The sequence below is a fragment of the Lepisma saccharinum genome, chromosome 26, assembly GCF_977018435.1.
Source record: "Lepisma saccharinum chromosome 26, izLepSacc3.1, whole genome shotgun sequence".
Taxonomy (NCBI): Eukaryota; Metazoa; Arthropoda; class Insecta; order Zygentoma; family Lepismatidae; genus Lepisma; species Lepisma saccharinum.
In genome coordinates, this window is record NC_139254.1 from 23,895,180 (window position 1) to 23,921,822 (window position 26,643).

The following is a 26,643-nucleotide window of genomic DNA, read 5'->3' on the forward strand; positions in this document are numbered from 1 at the left end:
ATGTAGATCCTTGTAATGGGCTGAATTCAGAAATATTAACATAGAGCCTGTGTGGAGAGCCACATAGGCTCCATCCAGACTCTTTTGCAGCAAATTCAGAGTGTTTAATGTTCAATTGATCTATCAACCTGCTTATTATTGTGTCTGAATTTGCATTTGAATATACCGGTACAGTTTCTGTTATGTGGGGCTGTGTAAATTTTGTGCCATTTGGTTTCTTATATTGTGTAAACAATTTGAGGGACAGCTTATAAGAGCCATTTTGTGCATTTAGAATTGCCTGCAGATCAGGATTTATACTGTTCAAGAAATTCTCAATACCACATCTTGGCTCTGATACAAACCGATAATCCCTAAGTTGGGCATTAAAACTGCTATGGATGGGTTCATAGCGTGGCTGTTTTGCTGCTCTAGCATTAACAGGTGTTTCATGCTTCCTTTTCAGACCAGATGCAGATGGTTGTGGGGGCAATGTTGATGACTGTGCAGAGCAAGTATTTTTATGTTTATATGTGAAATATTCCATGCTATATTTTCTATTGCATTTGGGGCATATTTTTGTGGGAGTTCTGTATTTGCCTGGGTTACAAATCTTTCGGTGTCTGGCCCAATTAGAGCTAAATATATTCTTATTGCATTGGTCACAATATTTTTGATTCGGCATTTTTGTTGTTGTTTATTATATACAATTTCCTGGGTTTCAATTCAAAATTCTATACTGGATCAGTTGGGTTCAGCACTGTGTTTTGTATACCTAGTGTGTATACCTAGTGCATGTGTGTGTGTATGGCTATGGAATTTTTGTTGTTGTTTATTATATACAATTTCCTGGGATTCAATTCAAAATTCTATACTGGATCAGTTGGGTTCAGCACTGTACTGTGTGTATGTGTGTGTGTGTGTGTGTGTGTGTGCGTGTGTGTGTGTGTGTGTGTGTGTGTGTGTGTGTGTGTGTATGTGTGTGTGTGTGTGTGTGTGTGTGTGTGTGTGTGTGTGTGTGTGTGTGTGTGTGTTAATATTTTTAGTTTTAGTATTTATATAAAATTTCTTGGGGTTCAAATCAAATCTCTATGCTGGATCAGTTGGGTTCAGCAGTGTAATTTGTAATTCAATTTATACAAATCTGCAATTAAAAAATATAAGCAGCACTAGAACAATACAACCTTACTCTTCAACAGCTCTTACAATACTGGCTGATATGCAATGCAAAATCTCTTTATATACCCTAAGCACGGACCGCATTGAAACAATAAGCCAATCAGAATATAACACATCATCAAATTACGTCATAAGCAACCAATCAGAAAACAACACATCTGAAACAATAGGCCAATCAGAATATAACACATAATCACATTACATCATAAGCAACCAATCAGAAAACAACACGTATCTAATAATTTATTGGATGTTGCACAGCATAATGCAATACAGAAATAGGCCACAAGTAGACCGGAAGTAAATATGTGTGGGTGGGTGTGGGTGTGTGTGGGTGTGTATGTATGTGGGTGTGGGTGTATATGAGGGTGGGTGTGGGTGTGTATGAGGGTGGGTATGGGTGTGTATGTGGGTGGGTGTGTATGTGGGTGGGTGTGGTCAAGGTCAAGATCAAGGTCAAGGTCAAGGTCAAGGTCAAGGTCAAGATCAAGGTCAAGGTCAAGGTCAAGGTCAAGGTCAAGGTCGGGGTCAAGGTCAAGGTCGGGGTCAAGGTCAAGGTCAAGGTCAAGGTCAAGGTCAAGATCAAGGTCAATGTGTGTGTGTGGGTGGGTGTAGGTGGGTGTGGGTGTGTATGTGTCCTGGCCTAGTTTTAAGTGTGGCCAAAAAAATATCAATTTTTGACAGAATTATGGACAACAATCTCACAAAAGGCACTTTTGTGAGTATGGCCTCATCAATCTAAGAGGGCTCTTCCTTTCTCATGGAATCCATGAGGGTTTTTTTACAAAAATCTTGGATTAGAGGGGGTTCTACACTTGAGCAAAAAAGCTCATATGGACATGTTGAGCTTGTTTTAAGTGTAAACAAATCTGCTTGGGGGGAGCTCTTCCTTTCTCGGGTTTATAATACCACCAATCCCACTACTAACACACCTCACTGCCTTCCTTGACACACCTCACACCTGTCCAAGAATCTGTACCGGAATGGCTTCCAGTCTTCTTCAGAGGTGTTCATTTCAAATCAACATCCCTCATCCTCACCCTCACGTGTCCTCGCCCTCACACGCCCTCGCCTTCTCTCACCTTCACCCTCACAAGTTTTCCGGATGGTGAGGGTGAGGTCTGCCCTCCGGAAGGTGAAAACTCTGGTCTTCAGCCCTTGACTATAGATCTTGCCACACGTTTAAGAATATATCGCACCCTGATCAGAGTTGCATCGTTCGATCAATGGTTCACTCCTCGAGGCAAGGCGGGGAGAAAGAGGGTGTGTTTACCCTTGAACCAATCAAGGAAGGCTCATTACTAGTGCTCGGATATTTATGCACTAAAAAACCCAAAATATGCACTAAAAAGTGTAAAATATGCACTTAAATATTCACTTTAAAAACCAGCTTAATTTATAAATGTTGAATATTACAAACTATGAAAGATTGCATGTCAGGCAATGAATATGCATTATTCTGAATGCTCGTTTGCTACACAGATTTTTTAAAATTAATATGGTTCTTCGTTAAATGAAGCACAATACATTACAGATCAAGATCATGATTGCATTTGATAACAACATGATGTCTCAAATTTTCCAACTTGAAATTCCTTCTGTTTTCAGCTAGAATAGTCTTATATTCAGAAAACACACGTTCCACTTCGCAAGATACAAGTGGATTGTATTTTAGGCAACAAAGTCAGACACATCAAGTTCCAGATCATCCACACGTTATCCATTTGAATGCAGAATTTTGCAAATTTTCACTATTGTTGCATACACACTGTTCTTTTTCAATACTGCATCCAATTTCTGTACATACAGAGGATCTCAACCTGGGCGAGGGTCTCTTTAACGTCTTCTATAATGTTGATGCTTGTTTGAAGTTGTAACTTGTTTGAAGTTGTAACTTGTTTGAAGTTGTAACTTATTTGAAGTTGTTGAAAGAAGAAAGACAGAGAAAATATAAAGAAAAGAGAAGAGAAGCGAGGAGAAGAAAAATAAATACAGTATATGCTCGGTGTTAGTTACAATATGAAAAATGCATAATTATCCGAGCCCTACTCATTACCATTAAGGCATTTTTTTTTTGTTTTGTTCTGTTCTGCCAACCGCAAGATTAACGATAGGGTGTGGGATATTTATGAAATGTCTCTGCTCTTCCCGACCTTCCTGGTATATGAGTGCAAGTAAAGCAACGGATTACATACAGGGTGTTTCCGTGACCTGAAATGCACTTCAATGTATCGGTTGATGTTCCTTGATGCACCTTCCTGCATCTTTTTGGATGATGCACTCAAACGTTTGGCCTGAGCTACAGAGTTTATGTAGCTCAGACGAAACGTTTAAGTGCATCATCAAAGAAGATGCATTCTGCTGCATCAAAACGCATAAAGGTGTATCAAAACGCATCAACTGATGCATTGAAGTGCGTCTCGACTTAAATAAATCCTCACTTGAACCAAATGATGCACTTTGGTGTTTCTTTCACGACATACAAAAATGCACCCACTGCATCAAATGTGAATCTGATTCTTTGAAGAAGCCATAAGACACACTTTAGTGCATCAATCGATATGATGCATTTAGTTCTCTGAGTGTTGGCGAGAGCTGTACCATGTTAAACCTGTCCTATAAGATCCTCACTTATTTGGAACCAAAAAATCTGATCTTCTTTCACCGTGCGAACACATTGCCCACATAATTTCCTAAGTCTAAAGTGTTATCTGAATAAACTAATTTAGGTACGCAAAAATTCCTGTCTACCGATGTTAGAACACCCAACGCTAGTGTGTCGCAGGATTATACGAGGGGAAGTCAGTAAATAGGTCACAAATTGATGTGGGTTAGCTGAAATTAGTAGTGAATAGTTTCTTAAGGTCTCATTAGGTGGCAGCACAACCCAGCTTGATCATATTCAGTTAGCAGTCGCTAGGTAGAAAACACACGCATGGGTAACTCATTTCAAAAATAGCGACCGTGCTCGATGACAGTACGTGGAGATGGTACGGGTGGAGGAGATTATTCGAGCTGACAGTATAGCAACTGCAATAGTGTGTTCTCATGGTTAAGCCTGCAGCAGAATGCATGATCATTGAATTTCCGAAAAGTGTGTGCACTGTTGCGGCAAGCATTTCACAGATGATGAAGATTATAACACCATTAAGCCTTGTTTCCATGATTATGAAAAACTAAATATGCTGACCAAGGCAGTAATTTATTTTATTAAAAAACATAAACTAAACGTAACGTTTCAACCTTCTAGCAAGGTCTTCTTCAGACTCTGTATCAAGTACTTGTACCAGTACTTGTACTTGTACCAGTACTTGCACTTGATACAGAGTCTGAAGAAGACCTTGCTAGAAGGTTGAAACGTTACGTTTAGTTTATGTTTTTTAATAAAATAAATTACTGCCTTGGTCAGCATATTTAGTTTTTCATGATGAAGATGTTGAACGTGAGGTGTGACTGTGGCTGGGACAGAAGCCCAAAGACGTTTATGCAGCAGGTTTTGTGGACTGATAAAGCGATGGTGGTGGTGATTATGTTGAAAAAGGAAAACGGTTATCAAGTCAGTATCTCACTTACTATTTTTTAAATAAACGTTTGTGATCTACTTACTGACTTACACTTGTATTTACAGAACAGAAGTATTTTCATGAAACCGCCTCCCGTAAGTTCGGGTGTGTGGACATTGCTCACACGTTACAAACTGTACTTTTGCTTCATATTGCAGGCCCCAAATAAACGACATAGCATCGACTCAGATATTAGCATTGATGACACCACAGGCATTCCAGGTTATGCCCAGGCGAAGGTCCAGTGCATGATTGGCGAAGCACTCGGTAACTTGGGCCACTTCGAGGAAGCACTTCAAAACATCAGGGAAGCCGCTGAAGAATTTGGTATGGATTTTCCAAAATCTGAGCTCTCGGCAGGATTACGTCTCTTGATGAGAAGCACCGTTAGTAGCGTTACGGCCATATTCCGCAAGTCGACTCTGGACGAGGATAAGATCAGGTTTTACGATGAAGCCGCGTACTGCTGCTGCAAGCTGTGCGATCTGTACAAGCAGTTGGGTATGTGGATGCTCGCCAACCTGGCAGCCACCAGGAGTCTCGAGATGGCCAAGAGGAGCCACGACGACGTCGTTCTGTTGTCCGCTTGCTACCGAAACGTGCTGGAAATCTGCCAGCACTTTGGGCAGGTCGAGAAGTTCAAGCGGATGGAGAAAGAGGCGCTGAGTCTGTGCCACAACCTCCCGATCTGCGACGTTACGGAAGAGATCCTGCAGGCCGTCATCGATATCTTCGACTTGGTGTTCAACATCAAGCTGAGGAGCGGAGAGCTGACGTCATCGATGATCGTCGGGTTCTCGGCACTGCGGCTCAGTCAACGGTTGAGCTCGAGGAAGAGAGGAACGTGCATCGCGCCGCGGTTGATCCAGAACCAGATACTCAGGAAGAAGATGTCCGAGGCTGTCGACCTGCTGGTGGAACTCCGGTCGTACTCCGAGGAGGAGATCAATATCTCGGCCTCCGTCTGGTACCATGTGCTCTGCCTGGAGATGCTGCTCGAAACGGGATTCGCTCTAGAGAACTACCACATCTGCAAGAAGTACTGCGAAGATCTCAAGAGCTCTTGGGCGTTCTACATGGACGCCGACGCCACGCAGCGTCTGGTGACGGCCATGTGGCTCTGGTGCACCAGAAACGACAATAGGAACGAGGCCGCGGTCTGGGAGAACCACGCCAGGAAACACGAGGTGAAGGTTGAGAGCACTTTCAACAGCGTTACGCTCGCGTTGAAAGTTCTTGAATGCCACCTCTTGAACGCTGTCTTCCTCCTGGACGCTGGGGACTACGAGGAGTACATTTTAAGCCTAGCGAAGGCGAAGAAGCTCATCCAAGAGATCAAACCGTGCAGTAAATCAGCTAATTTTGGGAAACCGAGGTAAGTCACTTCAAAAATAGTTAAGTAAATTGTCAGCAGCGGCAGTGGCTTGTCCAGTATCTTAGTAGGGGGAGGAAGGATTTCAAGAATGCTGTATTGGTCGCAATTCCAGCTGGCGGCTGGAAAACAGCGCATCAGCAATGAAGTGAATTCTCTTCGATTGACATCGGGCATTTTCGTGTCACATGGCACCGAACGTTGCTAGCGGGACAAGACAAATGAACATCGGATACACTGCATGTTGCCAAACGTACTATAAAGCTAGCAAGTAGAGAATGAGAACGGAAAAATAGTACACAAAAAGCGCAAATACAAACCAACTGACCAAAACAGACGTACGCTTGGCAACGCTGCTCCCAGAGAACGATGTTACCCCTACAAATGAGGTTCTTGACACCCATAGCGGCACACATCCCCGAAGACGACTGGTGGACAGCCATAGCTATGCAGGTCAACCTCCAGTTGAGCCTGCGATAAGTATAGAACAAAGGAAGGCTATGATCAGCACAAACTCCCCTTCGGCCATCAAGAGTCGGTAAGGGAGAAAAAGGATTACCACTCCCAGCAACCATTCAACCTGGGCAATCAGATGGGTAAGGACGGTTTTATCTCCCCCATAATATAATCTAGAAATATCCTACATATAAAATTATTTAGAAACAATGAGAGAGTGTGTAAGGAAGAAGAAAACAAATTACTTATAATTGAAAAAAATTGGATAGAAAACATAAGAAATGGGAAAAGAGGAAAACTAAGAGAGAAAATATATAAAGAGAGAGAAAGTGAGAAATAAATAGAAAAATTGAGAATACATGAACAAAGAAATAGTAACATGGAAAATACTGGAACAAAGGGTGAATGGGAAAGATAGAAATAGTAAAATGGAAAATACTGGAACAAAGGGTGAATGGGAAAGATAGAAATAGTAAAATGGAAAATACTGGAACAAAGGGTGAATGGGAAAGATAGAAATAGTAAAATGGAAAATACAGGAACAAAGGGCGAATGGAAAAGATAGAAATAGTAAAATGGAAAATACAGGAACAAAGGGAGAAAGAAATAGTGAAATGAAAAACAGAGGAACATAGAGTGAACGAAAAATAGAAAATTAGAAAGGAAAATCAAGGAAATAAAATGAGCAAAGGGATAGAAAGACATAATCTTAACAGAGCCCATCCCAAAGAAGCTGAGTGGTTAGCACAGGGTGCTACGACGTCAGGGTTACAGGTTCAAATCCCGGCCTGGGCATGTATCTTCTTTGTGAATGTCCCTTCATCAATTTCATCATATCATCACCCATCCTCATCTTCGCGGTTAGCCAAAAAGGCAGAGAACCGAAATACAATAAACCAGTTCACTCAGTCAACCATTTCGTCCACCCTTTAGCCTACAAAATTACTTGGACTTAGCCAGGAATTGTTTAGAGGACCAGGTTGATAAAAGATTAAAATTAGTAACAATAATATGATCAATAATAACAGGTAGCATTACGAATTACGACTTATTATTATTGTTGTTATATCTTTGCGCAGACCTAGAGAGTTCGCAGAATAAGGTTCTTAGGTATTATCTTCTACCAAGTTTGGAAAAATCATTAAAATGCAATAATGAAAACCTTATAAAGACCCAACTAAAAAATAAGTTTAATCAAACATGCTTAATCGACACGTGTAACAAGAAAGAAACTAAGATGTATCTGGGATATGGGAGGGCGTCACCCTCTCTGCCATACCTGGTTAACGCTCGAACTGTCTTCTTGCTTACGCTCACGGCCAACACTTTCAATCTCAACGCTAGGTGGTGTTAGCTATGCGAGCAGTGACACGCACGCTTTAAAAGTTTTGTGCAGGCTCTGCGATTTTCAGACCTTGCGTCTATGATCTGTGTTCGTGTTAATCTGAGGATTTTCCGAACACTTTGCAAATGAATTAGATTTCGCAATGACAGAATTTTTTATTCGTCTAGGCTCTGGCACTTGACTGGATACTACTGTCGAATAAGGCACAGGTCGTCAGAGTCAGAAAAATACCTCAAGAAAGCAGAGAAGTTAAGTTTACTCCAAGAAAATGCTTTGGAGTATACTTGGATATCCCACAATAGGAAGGTGCGTATCATTTCGAAATTTAAAAGTACCGTAATGAACCTCTTCATTACAGTGAAATACATTATTGTGATATTTTTCAATTCATAAATTCATAAATAGTTTTTGTTATTTTCTTTACAGGTTAATAAATAACGTATGGGAGAATATGACCGATTATGAAATATCATTAAGTTCCAGTTCTAAAATTGTTTAATGATAGAAAAAATTCAGCTCTCTCATGACTTGGAAGATTAATAAAAAATAAAGTAGGAACTAATGATCCTTCAAGTAATAAGTAAAATAAAAAATATGTATTTTTTAGCAATTAATCCCCCTATATATCGAATATCTTGAATATTCCTCATTCCACAGCCACAGAAAATTCTCCTTTGTGGTTATAAATAGTAGCAATTTTATGTCAAGTTCTGCATTTATATGAATCTAAAAGAAATTATTCGTTCCGAAATTCGAGTATTAATTGCAAAAACTGAAATGTTGTAAAAGTACCCAAATTTATTAAGCTGAAAAGAAGAAACGTATATATGAAAAAAAATTATGTAGTTTCCAAACTCGTCCGTTAATTTTGCCTCGTCCTGTAGCTTCGGTACTGGGTGTCTGAAAAGTTTCTACTTCCATCTGAAGCGCATGGACATAACTATCGTGCTGCCATCTACAATTAACATTGCCTGGTCAGCCCCACTCTTTACGCTTTAAGCGAAGTATAAGTTAATTTTAAAAAGTAAATTGCCAACTACTGTCAGGCGTTCACCCACTTGCGCGTAACAGAGCAATTTCGATATTGGCGAAGTTGTCAAGTACTATACCGCGTTTGCTACAACCTGTCCTGCTTCCCACGCTAGCTGATCGCTGGCTTTTCTAGCATGAACCACCCGGCGTTGCTGCTGCAGACCGGGTGAACTCCGTGCTGGGGAAAGCCAAAGCCAGGCAGCAAATTAAAATACGCAACGTGGCAACAGCGTCTACGTAAGCTCCTCTCTTCTGGCTTCCATTCGCTCCTCGCTGCCCAGCAGACGACTTTTTCCTCGTTTCTCATTGGCACCGAAACTGTCGAGCGATCGCTAGCGTGGGAAACGGGACAGGTTCTAACAAACGCGGTATAGTTGACTGAGTCTCTAAGGAGACGAGAAGTTCGGATATTAGGTATGATCTCGATTCGATTTTGCACATGCCTGCCTAGTTTTTAGAACCGTAAATACTGCAGGACTGACCACTATTTGACTTTTATTCCAGGCGTGGAACGGACGCATGTCTGTGTTAGTAAGGGACTACTGGAAGGAACGTTGCAGCAAAGATCCCATCGACTGGCACGAAGCTGACACCATGGATTGGGTCTACACCATGTACTCTCTACCCTTACCTCTGTACGGGCAAGTATTTCCTTCTAAGTGCAAGATATATCTTTGCCATTATTATCTAGTTTGCCGTTAGCGCTCTAAGGTCTACATTTTTCCGGCCTTATCCCCGCATAAAGCGGCTCTGGGGCTTACCCAGCCAAAAATCAATGGGTACCTGGGGGCAACCCTGGAGGGTAAAGGCGGTCGGAATGTGGTGCTGATCACACCACCTCCTAAATGGCCGAGAATGTGTGGGGCCCTACTCCAACACCCCCTAAATGTGCCTTCATGGAACGGTGCTATATGCACGAGGAACTTTACCTTTTTGTTTCATTAAATAATAAGTGGCAAGAATACGCTTGACGTCATAGAGAAATTCGTCTGCCTCATCTTTTCTTTCTCTTTTACCTGGACTAACTAAGCGAAAGAATGGCTTCACTTTTGTGCCGTAAATCAGTCCTTGCAGTCAAGGACCAAGAGTTACCAAGTACTCAAATAAAATAATGAAAATTTACTTTTCAGCTTAATACTGTACTCGATTGTACTATGGGTTATTATTATATTTATTTATTTATTATTATTATTTGGATCACACTGCTTTGAAAGACAGTACCAAAAAAAATATTAGCACACTACTACTTATGATAATATGCATAAAATAATAATGAGGAACTTTACTTTTCGTTAACTGGATCTAATGTTATACTTTTTATTATTATTATTCGAGAAATATTAAATTTTTTATCTATTTGACATTAATTTACCTTGTTTCTATACAAAATTTGGCAATCTTAATTACACGCAAGATAGATAATAAATAAATGATATTCTTATAGCATCTTTTACATTATCATGTAATAATAAAAATGCAGTATTAAAAAATTCACATATTTTAATTAATATTGAATATAATTATAACCTAATTATTTTAATTTAAACATTATTATTATTTATGTGACACTTAGATCGGACCCCCCTTCCTACCCGAAATATAATTCTAGATACGTTCCTGCTTTCAGTATACAGTTTAATGGTCGGCACATGACCATTTTGCACCCTTCAAAGTATACAAGGAAAAATCCTCTTGTGTAAAACCTGCTTTTAGTTATCGTAACATTAGAAGTGTAGACAGACAGTGTTCAATCAAGACCATCTTGAGGTTCAGGCCACAGCGCTCAGTCAAGACGTCATCATCTGGAGGCGATCGTCTTAATGCTGTAAACCCCTTTTTTACCGTAGATAATTAAGGTATATTTATTTCTTTTATGAAGTTAAATTTTGACATTTACCCTCCCGACGAATATAGAAGAAAAATGTATAATATTGAATATTTACACCAAAATTTTCATTCAGGCCACCACAAAAATTCCTACCATAGCACAAAGAAAGAGTTAAAAACCGTTAGAAACTTCCTGGCGGAAAAATTTAAACATTGTATATCTTTGAAAAATATTATCGGGAATATTTGTCAGCTATAGTAAAACTCGTAACCGCTTTTGTATGAACTTTTGTATGTAAAAATCAATTGATTAAATAAAAATAAAAAACATGTTAGGTTGACCGTAAACTTTCCAAGTTGCCTAATCAATTAAATTGTCTTTAACTTTACCCAAAATTAATCAACCAGATAATGCAGATATTCTGCTTAGCTATACAATCTCAATACAAAAGCTTAATTTCTGTATCCTTGCAGCAAAAGCAAAACAAATTGGTAGAAGGGCAATGTTACATTTCTGTGAATAAAGATTAAACCTAAATCATTTGTCATATTGTAATTTCGATCCTATTGACTTTATTGAACGAAAAATAATAAACAAATTGAATCTTTTCATTGTCGTTAGTAAGATCTGTGACAATAACTTAAGAGTTTCATTGAAAAAAAGCAGACAAATATTTCGATCTTAGCGTTTACGTGGGATATAAACATTTGGAATATTTCCTTACAATGTTTTTACATTCTGTTAATACCATCGTGAAGAATGTTAATAAATTATGAAACAATAAACATTATCACTGATTTAATAATTGAAGCTTCACAAAGACAAAAAATAAAAAGCAGTTCATATGAAACAGTTTTATAAAATTTAACACATTTGTAGTTCATATTAACATAGCTTTCTGTGTGAAAACATTTGTATTTGAAACATAAGTAATATATTCTTGAATAGTATTACACACGAATATTTCATCGAAGTTCTTGTTACATCGCACCCTTGTATTTGAATGTACAACATATCTTCCGATTAGCATAAAGAAGCATAAAGCGGGATAAAATAAGAATGTAAATGTACCCATGTATCAACTTTGCCCCGTTGTATAGCTTTCTTTCATTAAGAACATTTTGAAACTGAAAATTTGTGTAAATAATATGAAAATTTTATCGAATGCTTGCATAAAATTTACACTAACAAATTGCTTTAGTAGACACGAACGTAATATTTTAAACGTTGGCTATATCTTGAAACCAATTAATTTGCAATCATAAACAATAATCTTAACGTTAACCAACGTTTGTAGTAATTCAGGGTATATTATTTGATATTTCTAAATAAGAATGTTGACAAGAGATAAAACATGACCACATTTAAGAGTATATTAGATGCCAATTCTGTACACATGAAATGTTTACATCATGAACTATTACTTTTATTTATTTTTGAGTATAAAACCTTTGTTACTTAACTTGTATCTTTTCGTAGGGACCGAATCACATGGAATTGCCCTAAACATTTCTCATTTTCAGCAACATGTTGCAGAAATGTGAACGTTACTCTTACCTTTTCCATCATAATTGCCTATGCAATTGAGCACACAACACTTATACACCATACCTCTTGCACATTTAAGCATATTTACACGTCATGTAAATTCGATTACAGTTCGTAAATTTGCATTACAATTCCATATTCACTAAAAAGGTTCAACATTGATTCCGAAGAAGCAAATCAAACATGGTGGCTATCTCGTCTCCAGTTGATGACGCTTAGTCACGTGACCGGAGCAAGCCATGAGGCTTTCAGATTGAGAAGGTAATGGTTCAATTCAAATTGTATGCCGGTGTAGGACCATTGTACTTATCGTTCAGATAAGTATAATAGAATACTAAAGACGGAACTAATGAATATGCTAACACAATTTGAAAATATTAATTTAGATATGATATGGATACGAAGCAAGCCTGTGTCACGTTTTGATTTTTCAAGACAAGACCGAGAACACAATTTAAGAATCGAGGCGAAAGCGAGACGTACCACTTCAAGAATTCTTGAGACGAATCAGAAACATGGGCTGCTCAAGATTAATTTTCACCCGGGGCGAGATGGATTTCCCCTCCCCCCCTTTTCCACCCTGCCATCCGCAACTTTTCACTCCCAATAAAACCTTGATCATGTTACATATTTACTGTTTTAAATAAGAAAAATAATAACCTTATTCTTAAATACTTGAAGTATTACTGTGGTATTACTGTTAAGGAATACATTTATTGTATGTATGCATTTTAATTTAATACCTACATTTTGACATGAAAATAAGAGTAATCTCTTAACTTGAATTGCTACATAATTTTGCAATGAAGGTATTATGTTATGCATCAGTAAATTCAGAAAATTCGTCTTAGAATCTGACGAATGACAAAGGCTCTATTGAATTGTGCTTATTGAGTTGAATACTTCCTTATGCGTGCCTAACAACTGACAATACGCTTTAACATGTTGAATGATAAATACCACTTCGATTTTTCTTTCCATCCATTGTCATGTTTATACATTGTTGTCTTCTTTTCTACATATTTGTTTTGTCCTATTTCTACTTTCACTTTATCGACATCTACCCTCCAACAATTTATTTATATTATTTTACATTTGTTCTGCCATCTATGTTTCTTATTCGAAACAACTTTCTTCCCATCTCGTGTTATTTTGAAATGTCTGGTTTGTAACAATTCTTTTCGAAACAAATATTCATACTTATACTATAATGAAAATTAAGGCTTTGGTGCTTCTCAAGGAGAACACCCCGTTGTGGTTCCCCGGGGGTTCGGCCGGCCCCGAAGCCGCTGTACAGAAATCTGTAAAATCACATTGGAACCGAAACTTACCAATAGACTTTGAGAGAATTTCGTTCGATATTTTGTTTAAAGTGTAAGGTGTATTAAGTTTTCACCTGAATCAAGCTTGCTTTATTGACTTAAAACATAACAAAGAGTGTGGCCAGCTGATTATAAATAATAATTTATAGATTTTTGGTTTGTTTATTTCTTTTACATTTGTATATCTATTATTTCGATACTAGACGAGAACGGATCAGGTTTCTCTATTCGCGTAATGAGACGAAACCGCACATAGAACTCGAAATCCATCAAATCAAGATTGATGCTCTTCTGTCAGTGGCGACGATTAGAGGTGGGCAGGTGCCCCTCCCCCACTTTTTTCACCTTTCGCTCCCGCACTATGCTAAACCTTATCTACCAAGGGAAAGAAGTAAACTGTCCTTGCCCCCCCCCCCGCCCCCGTTTTGGAACCCAATCGCTGCCACTGCCTTGTGGGCATCAATTGACACAGTTGAACGTGAATTTAGTTTCTTTCAAATTATCGTGTCTTAGTTTTATCTGATCACTTAACCATAGGCGAAACCAGGAATTTTCTATGGGGTGGGGGTGGGGGGTTGTTCTCAACCAAATTAAAAATATCAGTATGCCAGTCGTGGTACTGGATGGTTAACAATATTGCCCTGTCATTATGGATCCCAGGTTTGATTCAAGGTGGCAGTAACTTTTATTTTTGAAAAATCATGATGTATAATGTAACATGTTTTGCCGAGGTGTTCATTTATGGATATATTGTCGTATGCAGTTAGGTAAACAGAGTTGCCAGAAACATGTTTCTTGTTCTGAAGCAATAACTTTGGTGGTGGATGAATTGAAAGTCTTTCAAAAGGTGCAACGATTTATAAATGCTGCTGAGCCGTTCCAAACAGTGATTCCTGTCATTTATCAATGATACTCCTATAAGCATGAAAAATTTTTCATTATGAAATTCTGCAATATAAAGTATAACATGATGGCCCAAGGAAGGGGGTCTCACCGGGGCCTCCGAGATACTTATATACGGGTCACATACCAGCTTCCGTGACGTCACAGGATTAGTCAATTATAGGTCATTTACAACATTTAACGAAGTGCATTATAAGAGTATAATATTTATTTTTCTGACTGAATCGTCCTTTCTTATTCAGGGTGTCCCATGTAACTCGACAAATCGAAATATCGCGAGAAATATGCATCGAACGAAAAAATGTTCGATATGAAAGTAAAATAGTATTGTGGGGGCAAGTCACCTACGTTACAATGACCCCCTGACACCCCCCGGGGGTAACAGGGGGCAACCGTGAAATGTTAAAAGGGAATCCCTATTTTTTATTGGGGATTTGAATTCGACGTCCGAAAATAAGTCACATTTTGTTCCATTCGTGATAGCTAGATGGCGCTGTCCGTTCGCCTCTCACCATCGGGGTGCTTGTTTTGGGTGAGTCTCCTCGGCTCTCACCATCGGGGTTCTAGATGCAATGATTCCATGCAATGCTCGAAATGATGTCCTCGAACATCAATGCATTTGTTGATCCGTTGTTCAAATGATTGAACACAACGCAGAAGTGTTCCTGCATAAATGTGTGCGCAAGCGTTTCTTATTCGTTCAATCATGTCTGCGCGGGTTGTTGGCACATCTTGATAAACACGATATTTCAGATATCCCCACAAAAAGAAATCCGGCGACGTAAGGTCTGGCGATCTGGCAGGCCAATGCACCGGACCGCCTCTACCGATCCAACGACCATTGTACATGCGGTTTAATTCCAAGGTTTACGTTGTCAAGCAATGTCGGTAATTCCGCATGCAACCATTGAAGCGGGGGGCAAGAGGACACGTTACTGCCCACAATACTATTTACTTTCATATAGCTACTCGCCAGTGGTCAGAAGTAGCGCGCTACTTGTAGCGTCGCTACAGTAGCTAGCTACTAAATTTGTAGCTGTAGCTGTAGCTGTAGCGACGCTATATTTTGAAAATTGTAGTTGTAGCTGTAGCGAAGCTACAAAATTCCTGTATTTGTAGCGAAAATTTCGCTACAGCTACACCTTTTCTCAGCATTTTGAGGTGAATTTTGAATGTGGCAACAGCGTCAGAAATAATCGACAATAACCCTTAATTTTGCAGGATATTCCTAAAGACAAAGTCTATTATATGGAAATACAGATTATCTAGATTGTAGATAATAGATATCTGCATGTTATTTAATTAGTATCTGAATAATTCAGATATACAGATACAGTAGCGTACGCAGGATTTCATCAAGGGGGGTGTTATTTCGAAAACTTTCTCCAAATTCGCATTACCATTGTTTTATTATACGTTAATTAATTAATAATAAATTAATTAATAATTCTTATAATTAATTAATTAGTTTAATTACTATTTATAATTATTACTAATGCAGCTGCTATTTATGAAAGAAATAGAACAAAATTACATTTCTTTTGTTTCTTGGTTACAAAATAATTGTCTAGTCAACTTTTTTTTGTATATGATAAATGAGACATTTTAAGTGTGAAGAAAATCCATAAAAACAAGCAAATATATTAAATTTATTGAAATAATCGAAATATGAAACTCATTCAAGGAGCCGCGCTGGTCTAGTTTGACAACTTCGTGGGATATCCGGGTTCGATTCTCGGAATTGGTTGGAATTTATCCAGCCTTGTCTCCGCACCCAGCCTCATAGCAATGGGTACCTGAGAACAACCCTGGGCGATGAAGGCTGCCGGAGCATGGTGTTGACCACATCATCTGCAAAATAGTTCGAGATCGAGAATCTTTGGGGCCCACCACACCACAACATGTGCCTTCATGGCACGGTGCTATATGCACGGGGGAATTTACATTACCTTTATCTATGGAACTCACCCAGGATGATAATGAGGCGCGAGAATAAATGTTGCTAAATTCCACTGAGTCTATGTTTTCGTTGAAAAGTACGTTTATAGACATTCCAACACATTTATCACTTCTAGGTGATTCACAGACGGTAACGCGTCTGACTACCATGCTCAAGGTCCCGGGTTCGATTCCCGGCCGGTTCAAATCCGGGAACCTTTCTAACGTTGGAAGCGGCCCCGGCGCCCACCCAGCGTCGAATAACATGGGTACCTGGGGGAAACCCTGGGGGGTAAAGGCGGTCAGGGGCGTGGTGCTGATCACATAACCCCCACATACGACCGGATCAAGAAAGTGTGGGGCGTTACTTCCACACCCCCTATACGCCTTCATGGCGTGGTGTTAAGCACAGGGGAACACTTTATCTTTACTTTAGGTGATTCACAAAGCACTTCAATATTATTTAATGATGTGGATGTAGACTCAGCATCACTTGAGAGTTCACAAGGGGATGCGAAATCAGTACCGGGAAGAACGTTTGCAATATGGTCGGCACACAGCGACGAAGCAAGGAATTTTCACAATTCTCGCGAAAGTCACTGCGCGATTTTTTGCAAAAAAAAATGCAAAATTGAACTTTGCGGGCGCTTAGATTGTGTTCGGAATGTTGTTTTTCTTCATGCTGCATGGGAATAATAATTCAAATTATTATTATTATTATTATTATTATTACTGTCGCAGACCTTTGACTGTGATAAATTAGCCATTTTTAATTTTTTTCTACAGCATTTTCCATAATATTTCAAAAGCTCAAGGGGGGGGTTAAACCCGGTAACCCCCCCTTGTGTACGCCACTGTACAGATAACTGACTGACATATATGAATATATTCCAGCTAGCAGCTACGTTTTTATGAGTTACATCGCTATTTTAGGGATGCCTCGTTTGCTGCACCGCTGGAAAAAAGTGCCTCGTTTGCATCACCCCCGGAACATATCCTGTGGATATCCATGGTGTAAGAGACACGAAAATGTCATTAATTGCTGTGTAAAACACAACTTGCAGTGCAAAAACGAGCGATGGATTTTCCGCTGCACTGACAAAGGAATAGTGCCAGCAATAAATGGCTCAGTACGTTACCAGCATTGATCATTGTCAGTATATAGGATCTAACCAGCAAGAAATTATTGTTACAAGAATGATAGAGTCTCTGGAATTACAATTATTTTCGTGATAATATTTGTTCACAAATTTTAAAATTAGAATACGTTTAGAACACTCGGGTTTACACGACAGTTTCCTCAATATGTTGTATCATATTGTAAAAAGTACGTATGAGTTATTGACTTTCCTGCACATACGACAATTTTCTTTAGTTAATATACACAGGTTTCAAATTTATGTATTTTTCCTACTTTTGCGTCACTTTTCTGTAACTTTTGTTAATCATATCATCATCATCATCATCATCCTTCGCCGTTTCCTGCCTCTGGCTGGGTCGGCATAGAAGTCAAGCCTCTCCATTTTTTTCTGATCTTCCACCACTCCTCTCTTTCCACAGTGTTCCAATCTTGTCCTCTTCTCCTAACACTCTCCACTATCTGCTCTTTCCACCGACATCTTGGTCTCTCCCTTGGCCTTATTCCCACTCCTTGTGCATTGTAAGCACTTACTGGTAGTCTTTCTGCATCCATCTTCTTCATGTGTCCAAACCATCGCATCTGTGCCTGATCTATCCTGTCCTGAAGCTTCAGTAGGTGATTTTTTAATATCCACATATTTGTTTTTAAGTTGTTTTTTTATGCAGAAGTAGCGCAAAAAGTAGCGAGTAGCGAACAGAAGTAGCGTAGCGAGCTACTTTTTGGTAAATGTAGCTGTAGCTGTAGCGAAGCTAGGTACATTTTAGGACGAGTAGCGGTAGCTGTAGAGAAGCTACTTTTAAAATGTAGCGTTCTAATCACTGCTACTCGCTTTGTTAAGTTACATGGGACACCCGGTATATAACATGATAGCCCAAGGGTGGTGTCTGACTGGCGCCTCCGAGATACTTATATACGGGCCACAAACCAGCTTCCGTGACGTCACAGGATTAGTAAATAATAGTTCTGAATGAATAAGAAAGAACGATTCAGTCAGCAAAATAAATATTATACTCTTATAATGCACTTTGTTAAATGTTGTAAATGAACAAAGTCGCAAAATTCTATTGATGTACAGTGGGATCCATGAGTATTACCTTGCAAATTGTCCATCACCATGCTCGTACACTTTATTTGACCCAATAAGAGCTTCAAGAATTAAAAGAAAACTCAAAACAAGCTGTCGACAACTTCTGCACTAGCATACATAAAAATCCATCGCTTAAAAACACATAGGATGTAAGAGAAAAATTAATGAAAATGGTCATGGACAATTTGCACGGTAATACTCATGGATCCCACTGTACATTGTATTTCTTTCACGTGATGTATATCATCAAGATTATAATTCTTGTAAACCGGAACATAGCTTGAAGATGTAAGTGACTAGAAAGTAAGTAAGATGTTTAAGACGTGACTTTTGAACTTTGAACTACACAATTTCAGACAACGTATGAGCAATAAAACGGACATATGAATAACTATCAACATTTTTTCATGTTAAATAAAGGAATATAATTAGTAGTTACAAGTTCGTATAATTAATATTACCATACACATATTCTTAAATGTCGTACTTCGCACTGGCTGAACACACTTTTCTTTCACTAACATCAGTGTGGTATTTAAGAAATTTCCATATAATATTCCCCCCATGGATAAAATTTATCAAGCAGCGGGGGGACACAAGTACCCAGAGGAGGGAATCCCCCCATCCCCCCTACAAATACCACCCTGACTAACATATAACTAATGTTGTATTACATATAAACGCATTAAATTTACTTGAAACTGATCAGGACATAACTATGTTTAATTTGCGATTATAATTATTATTATTCTTACTCTGAAATAAATACGATTACATTTACAGGAACTCTTTTTCGAACACTCGCTCATTCAAATGCATGTATTTTCCCAAAACACACGACTAATCCTTTGACGTCATCAGTCGTTTTAATATCACGGAGTATACACGAAGTATATGCATCTCGGAGGTCATGGTTTGACCCTCATAACCCCTTCGGTGCGCCCGTGCACTTAACGCATTTTAGTTCATTGCACGTAAGAGAAGCTGATAAATGCACTAATCGACTTACACCAAACAGATGTCCACCTGATTATGAAGAGTTAAGTTGTATATTTTGTTTACAGTAACTAAAATGTCGATCCTTTACTAGCAAAGCCTGTACTGTGCGATTGCATATATTCAGGATAATTTTTTTTTAAGGCTCGCAGCGGCGAAACGAGACAGAAAAAGTCATGAAAAGCGGTTTATCTTGATAACGTATGTACGCTGTGAAAGTTCGTTCCGTGATACGCTGAAAATTATGTTTATTAGTACTTTGCATTTCGAGACGAAAGCGAAGCGGATGTTTACAAATCGAGAACAAGATAGAAATTTACAATGTGAGACGAGACTGCCGAAGGTTTATTTCTCGGGGTGCTCGAAGTGAGGCGAACTTAGGGGATGCTATCCCACTGTTAAGAAAAGTCTCATAAAGCATCTCTACACTACGATAATTTGTATAAGCACCCCCTCCACCCTTGTTGATCCATACAAGCATCCTCCACCTTTCCCCAAACTGAGCAAAGCGTACCCCAGATACGAATTTCCACTTGGAGCACTGGGGCAGATTAAGATTTCATATCTTGTTCTCCAGTCACTAAAACTCATATTTAACTTTTCATTTATTTTTAGGTGCCACCATGACATACACAATTACAACACAAGAAATAAAACTAATTTACTAATACCTGTACACGACACAATTTTACATTAAAAAAGGACCTAAGTACGCAGGGACTCTCTTGTATAACAATCTTCCTAACCACATAAAAAACAATTGAAACCTGCAAAGCTGTTAAGAAAGTACTAATCAAATACTGCTACGCCCGTGTGGGTACGTACTTACATGTTATTTACCACGGCTACAGATATCTTAATCTCAGGGGAATAGGTTCTTTGTTTTAGAATTCCAAATAAGAAAGCGTTTTATAGCCAAGAGGTTTGGTTTGGTTTGAGTTGGTGTTTTAAGTCCACTTTATGCACAGTAAGGCTAATCGGGACTGGACCTACAGTTTAAAGTGGGATCCGAACCACTTGTGTCTCCACCGGGTATCGAACCCGGGACCCCTTGATTACAAGGCAATGACGCTACCACTGCGCCATGGAGGAGGCTTATAGCCAAGAGGATATAGTAAAATGCGGATCTATATTCTGAGAACTTGACAAACTACAGAGAAAATATATATATATATATATATATATATGTATAATCGCAAAGGCTTCTTCTTCTTTTATCAAAAAGGCTTCTTCTTCTTTTAATATGGAAAAGGCTTCTTCTTTTATTATGGAAACGGCTTCTTCTTCTTTTCAAAGGCTTCTTCTTCTTCTAAAAGGCTTCTTCTTCTTTTAATATGGAAAAAGCTTCTTCTTTTATTATGCAAAGGCTTCTTCTTCTTCTAAAAGGCTTCTTCTTCTTTTAATATGGAAAAGCTTCTTCTTCTTTTGATATCGTAAGGCTTCTTCTACTTTTGTTATCAATTTCTTCTATGAACAAAATATATGCATGGCTTCTTCTTGTTTCTACTTACAAAAAATAGTCATTCCCTTTTATTCATCGCTGTTATTTCCTCTATTCATATCAATTCTTTTTTCTTCTTTCAGCAGCAATTCTTATTATCTTCTATATTCCGCCGAGATATTCTTATATTCTCGATAAATTCTTCTATTTATTCTTTCCACAGCAAATTCTTATTTCTTCTATTCTTCTTTATTGCTGGAAAAGGTCTCATTTCTCTCATTTATCGCAAATATTTCTCTTTACCGTATCTCTTCTCAATAATATAGACAAATCATTATGCTGCCTTCCTTGTAGAGAATTGAACCAAAGCTATAGAGGATTTTTAGGGGCGTCTAATCTGACAATAGCGCCACCTCCTATTTGACGACCAAAGGGGAATAACCAGGATCGCTAATAACAAGCGCTGCCAATGACACAGTGCGACTAATAAAGAAGCGCAACCGTAAAGTGCTTCGGGGCGTTTAATTTGACAACAGCGCCACCGGGGACCAACCAAAACATGGCGACGTTCTCCTCGCCAGAGAAATCAAAAAGAGATTGAGATACATTTCTGAATTCATTTGCTCCCTTAATAAATTTCCTAAACGTTTCATATGCGGCTATATTCTTAATTCTTTTAAATTTACTATATACAACATTCTATTTACTTCTTCCATAGTATTTCGACTCTTCCTTTATATATTTCTCAATTTACTATAATATATATAATCCCTCTTCTCCGCTCTAAGTTTGTACAATGAGCTCTGATCCTCTTTATATGGCGTGCTGCCATCTGTCGTCGCTCTCGGGAAACTTCTTACTTGCAACTTTCATTGTGTCATCGAAACTGGCACGCGACAATACTTACTGGAACATTGCTTTTACTCAATTGATGAATATCTAAGCATGCAATAATATTTTTTTATTTTTTTCACAACCTTCGCTAACTCAGATCTTAAAAATAAAAATAAGTATTATATAACATAAACCACATTATCTATACATCTCTATGTACTACTATTAAAATGTACAAACTGCTAAAACCGTGCACATCATGCAGAGTACAAATACATACAAGCAATACTTTAATCAAATTAGTGTATTCATATAAACTACACCAGAGCAGTTTTTCCAAACATGGTGCAGTAACTGGTTTAAGGTGACATTTCCATTTCAGTGTCTCATTACATTATGTTATTCTCAATGATATTTTATTATATTCCACAGTGACTATGCATTGTATTGACATTGTATTATTGTATTGTAACGCTCTTGGTATTGCAAACACAAATTGGCAACATTTCCATTGCAGTACTTGATCACATTTTACTAAACTCCATCTTCACTGTAACCATAAATTGTACATATTTCATTGTATTGTTATATTGCATTGTTTATGATATTGTAAGCACAAACTGACATGTCCGATATCACAGCATGTAAATGCAAATTCATGGATGAAATAAATCTTATCTTACAAATCATAAAATTGAAATTGAAATTGAAACACATTGGCGTTTACAAACGTTTATCACTTTGCTGTTGAACTGTTCTTTGTCTTTTTGTACTTCTCCACGGTACACAGATATCTAACAGACTCCTTAATCTACTGTCTTTCATGGCAACCCTCGCCCTCATCCTACACTCAGGGAACTAAATGCATCATATCGATTGTTGCACCAAAATGCATCAATTGATGCATTAAAGTGTGTTTTGTGGCTTCTTCAAAGAATCAGATTCACATTTGATGCAGTGGATGCATTTTTTGTGTCGTGAAAGGAACACCAAAGTGCATAATTTGATTCAAGTGAGGAAATATTACAGTCGAGATGCACTTCAATGCATCAGTTGATGCATTTTGATGCACCAGAATGCATCTTTTTCGATGATGCACTGAAACGTTTCGTTTGAGCTACATAAACTCTGTAGCTCAGACCAAACGTTTAAGTGCATCATCCAAAAAGATGCATTCTGGTGCATCACGGAACATCAACTGATGCATTGAAGTGCATCTCGACTGAAAGAAATCCTCACTTGAATGAAATGATGCACTTTGATGTTTCTTTCACGATTTACAAAAATGCCCCCAGATGCATCAAATGTGAATCTGATTCTTTGAAGAAGCCATAAGACACACTTTAGTGCATCAATCGATGCATTATGGTGCATCAATCGATATGATTCATTTAGTTTTCTGTGTGTAGTTTTCACGCTACCAATTTCAACATTCAAATTAGAAGTTTCTCCACATATCTCGAATGGAAGACCAAGACACAGACAAGTCTCGTCTTCGATACCATCCCTAGAACGAGATACATGTTTAAAAATCAAATGAGACCTACAAAGCATAACGCCCGCTTTAGACGAAAGCATTTTCCTTGGCATTTTTCTTAACATTTATGCCATGACCTAAATGCTACCGTGTAAAGCCGCCTTTAGACGAAAGCATTTCCTTTAACATTTTTGCCAGCATAAATGCTATGTAACTGCTTCCAAAAATCTTATAACAAATAGTACTTTACACGAAAGCATTTTATGGTTACCTGTTTCAATTACAATGCACAATACATACAGCACGAAAGGCACGTCGAGTTACATCGTCAATGTTGTGTGCACAGTGTTTACAATTAAAAAAGCTGAAATATTCTTCCGTACGTGTACAGTAAACGTTGTAAAGTATGTATTTAATCAGCGCCATTCTTCTCTACCTAAAACCATTTAATACGAAGCGATATTCCTCTCGGTTGAATAGTTATCGTATTTTAAAAGTGTGAAGTGTAACGTTGTTTACATCCCACGCGGCCGCCATTATAACTGCACTCGTGACCTAGAGGTCGCTTCTGATTGGTTACGCTACGAGAAATGATACGGACCGAGCCTATCATTGAGAAATGCCATGAAATATGCCATGGCATATGAAATGCCATAACATTTCTCTCTTTACACGGTAGCATTGTGGTCGTAACATAAATGTTAGAAAAATGCTAAGAAAAATGCTTTCGCTTAAAGCGAAAAATCTTATTTCATTTCAGATGCCATGGCATATTTCATGGCATTTCTCAAGGATAGGCTCGGTCCGTATCATTTTTCGTAGCGTAACCAATCAGAAGCGACCTCTAGGTCACGAGTGCAGTTGTAATGGCGGCCGCGTGAGATGTAAACAATGTATCACTTCACATTTTTAAAAGCCGATAACTATTCAACCGAGAGGAATAACGTTTCGTATAAAACGTTATTAGGTACAAAACAATGGCACTGCTTAAATACATACTTAACAACGTTTACTGTACACGTATGGAAGAATATTTTAGTTGTTTCAAATGTAAACACACAGTGCACTCACTCAGCATAGATGGCGTAACTCGACGTGCCTTTCATGCTGCATATGTTATACATTGTAATCGCAAAAGCTAGCCGAAAAGTTACACAAGATGCTAGCGTGTAAAGTACTATCTGCTATAAGATTTTTGGAAGCTTTTACATAGCATTTATACTAGCAAAAATGCTAAAGGAAATGCTTTCGTCCAAAATTAACCTAAGTCTGCCGGTCTTATCCCGTCTCGTCCAAATACCATTCCTATGCAAAGGGATGACGTATCAACCTGTATCTCTCTCTATATATATTCTAATTTATTGCTCAGAACTTGATTAGGTGATGATAGTTACATCACTTTTGTATAATTTCACCATATCCAATTGGCGCTTTTGTAGCGCTGTGAACTAATATTTGATCCAAAAAAATCAGTAGAAAGGTATTCGGAAAAAAGTTTTAGTATCTCTACTGGGTATTCAAGAAAATTACTAGACTTAGGTGATACAAATGTACGAGTGAAAGTAATTAAATAACAGGAATTTTATTAATAACTTTTTACAAGAGTACTTACAAAAATTGTTTGTGTCTTATTTTTCGCCCTGCTTCGCAACACAATTTGGTTCACCTGATTACAAGGTTTCGCATACCCTCTAAAAAGAAGGAAGGCTTTTTTTCTTAGCCTGTCAACTTTGTTTCACCTCCATTACCTCGATGTCATTTGCAAAATTCTGCCCCTGAAAATGTTCGATCAAAGGTCAAAACAAGGGAGAGTCCGTTGGTGCCAAGTCTTGACAGTACGATGGATGTTTCAACACCTCAGAACATGTAGTGTACACTGTAATGTGGACGGGCGTTGTCGTGAAGTAACAATGCTCCGTTCGAGAGAAGTCCCCTGTTATTGGATTCTATCGGGCTTCAATTAGTTCATTGACATGTCACTGTAATGAACACTAGTCACAGTGTTGCTTTTCCTGGAAGTGCACAATCATAGGACCATTGACATCCAAAAAGACAGTCAGCATGACTTTCTCAAGGGAGATCTTCGTCTAGAATTTTGTCGTGGCCGGAGACGAGAGGTGCTTCCATTGCATCGATTGCTCTTATTCTGTGGTTCATAGTGGTGCACTCAGGATTCGTCTCCTGCCACAATTCGATCGAGAAAAGCATCTCCTTCACGAGCAGAACAGTCCAAATCCTTCTGACAACTCGTGCACGCTTGGGTTCATCGGGCAACTGCCTTTGGATCGTCTGCGATACACCTTCCTGTATCCAAGGCCATCATGGACAATATTGTACGCAGAGCCGCCAGTCTTGTTAAATTCTAAGGCAATTTCATCAATAGTGACTCTCCTGCAGTCACGGATTCGCTGCTCGATCTGCTGTTCCACAGTCTAAGTTGCCACAATAACTGTCTCTCACTTCGATGTTGTTCACTCCCATTTTTAAATAATTCCACTCATTTGTACACTTTCCCAAGACTTAAACAACTGTCTCCATGCAGAATTTTCATTCTTCTGTAGATTTTAGAAGCTTTCACACGTTCAGACCACAAAAAATGAATAATGTTTTTTGTTCTTTCACGGTACAAGTCGATAGTGGAGCGGCCATGTTGTATTGCTCGTTCGTTACGATCCCCCATATATGAGTTTTGCTAAGGAACCATTTTGTGTCCCGAGACAGTTTCTTTTTCGTTTTTGTATGCTATTCCATGCACTTTACAATATAATTCCTTTTATTTAATGACTTTCCCTCGTACATTTATCAAATAACTTTTACTCACGTACATTCTACTATAGCATTCGTCTTCCGTAGATCCTATGATGATCAAGCCGAAGGATCAGGAAACTATTCCATATGACTATCTCAGTTTCTTTGCAACAATCACCTGCAACAATCCACTACTGATGGTAATGCCAGAATAAAGACTTCTGACAGGTCTAGGTGAGTTTTTACCATTGTTACATGTTGTGTTTCAACAGATAGAGAAGTAGGGATGGTATCGAGACGAGAACGAGACTAGGCCATTCGAGACTTATCGAGGCGAAACCGAGATACTCGTCTCGTTGAAGATCTCGGTAAAGTAGAATGTAAGATATTACATGGAAATGTAATTTAAATCAAAATTGCTTCACAATACGAGTTACTGATCGACTAATAAACT

At 38.5% G+C, this 26,643-nt stretch overlaps 1 protein-coding gene across 1 annotated transcript in view; it reads left to right on the forward strand.

The window, feature by feature from the left end:
* LOC145979595 (adenylate cyclase type 10-like) overlaps positions 1-26,399 on the forward strand; it is a 55,377-nt gene extending 28,978 nt beyond the window's left edge. Inside the window, exons 5-8 of the mRNA XM_083112561.1 lie at positions 4,880-6,096; positions 8,062-8,200; positions 9,431-9,561; positions 26,295-26,399. Of these exons, the coding sequence (XP_082968687.1) occupies positions 4,880-6,096; positions 8,062-8,200; positions 9,431-9,561; positions 26,295-26,340 (1,533 nt within the window). The 3' untranslated portion in view covers positions 26,341-26,399. The remainder of the gene's footprint in view (positions 1-4,879; positions 6,097-8,061; positions 8,201-9,430; positions 9,562-26,294) is intronic.
* The last annotated feature ends 244 nt before the right edge of the window (positions 26,400-26,643 follow it).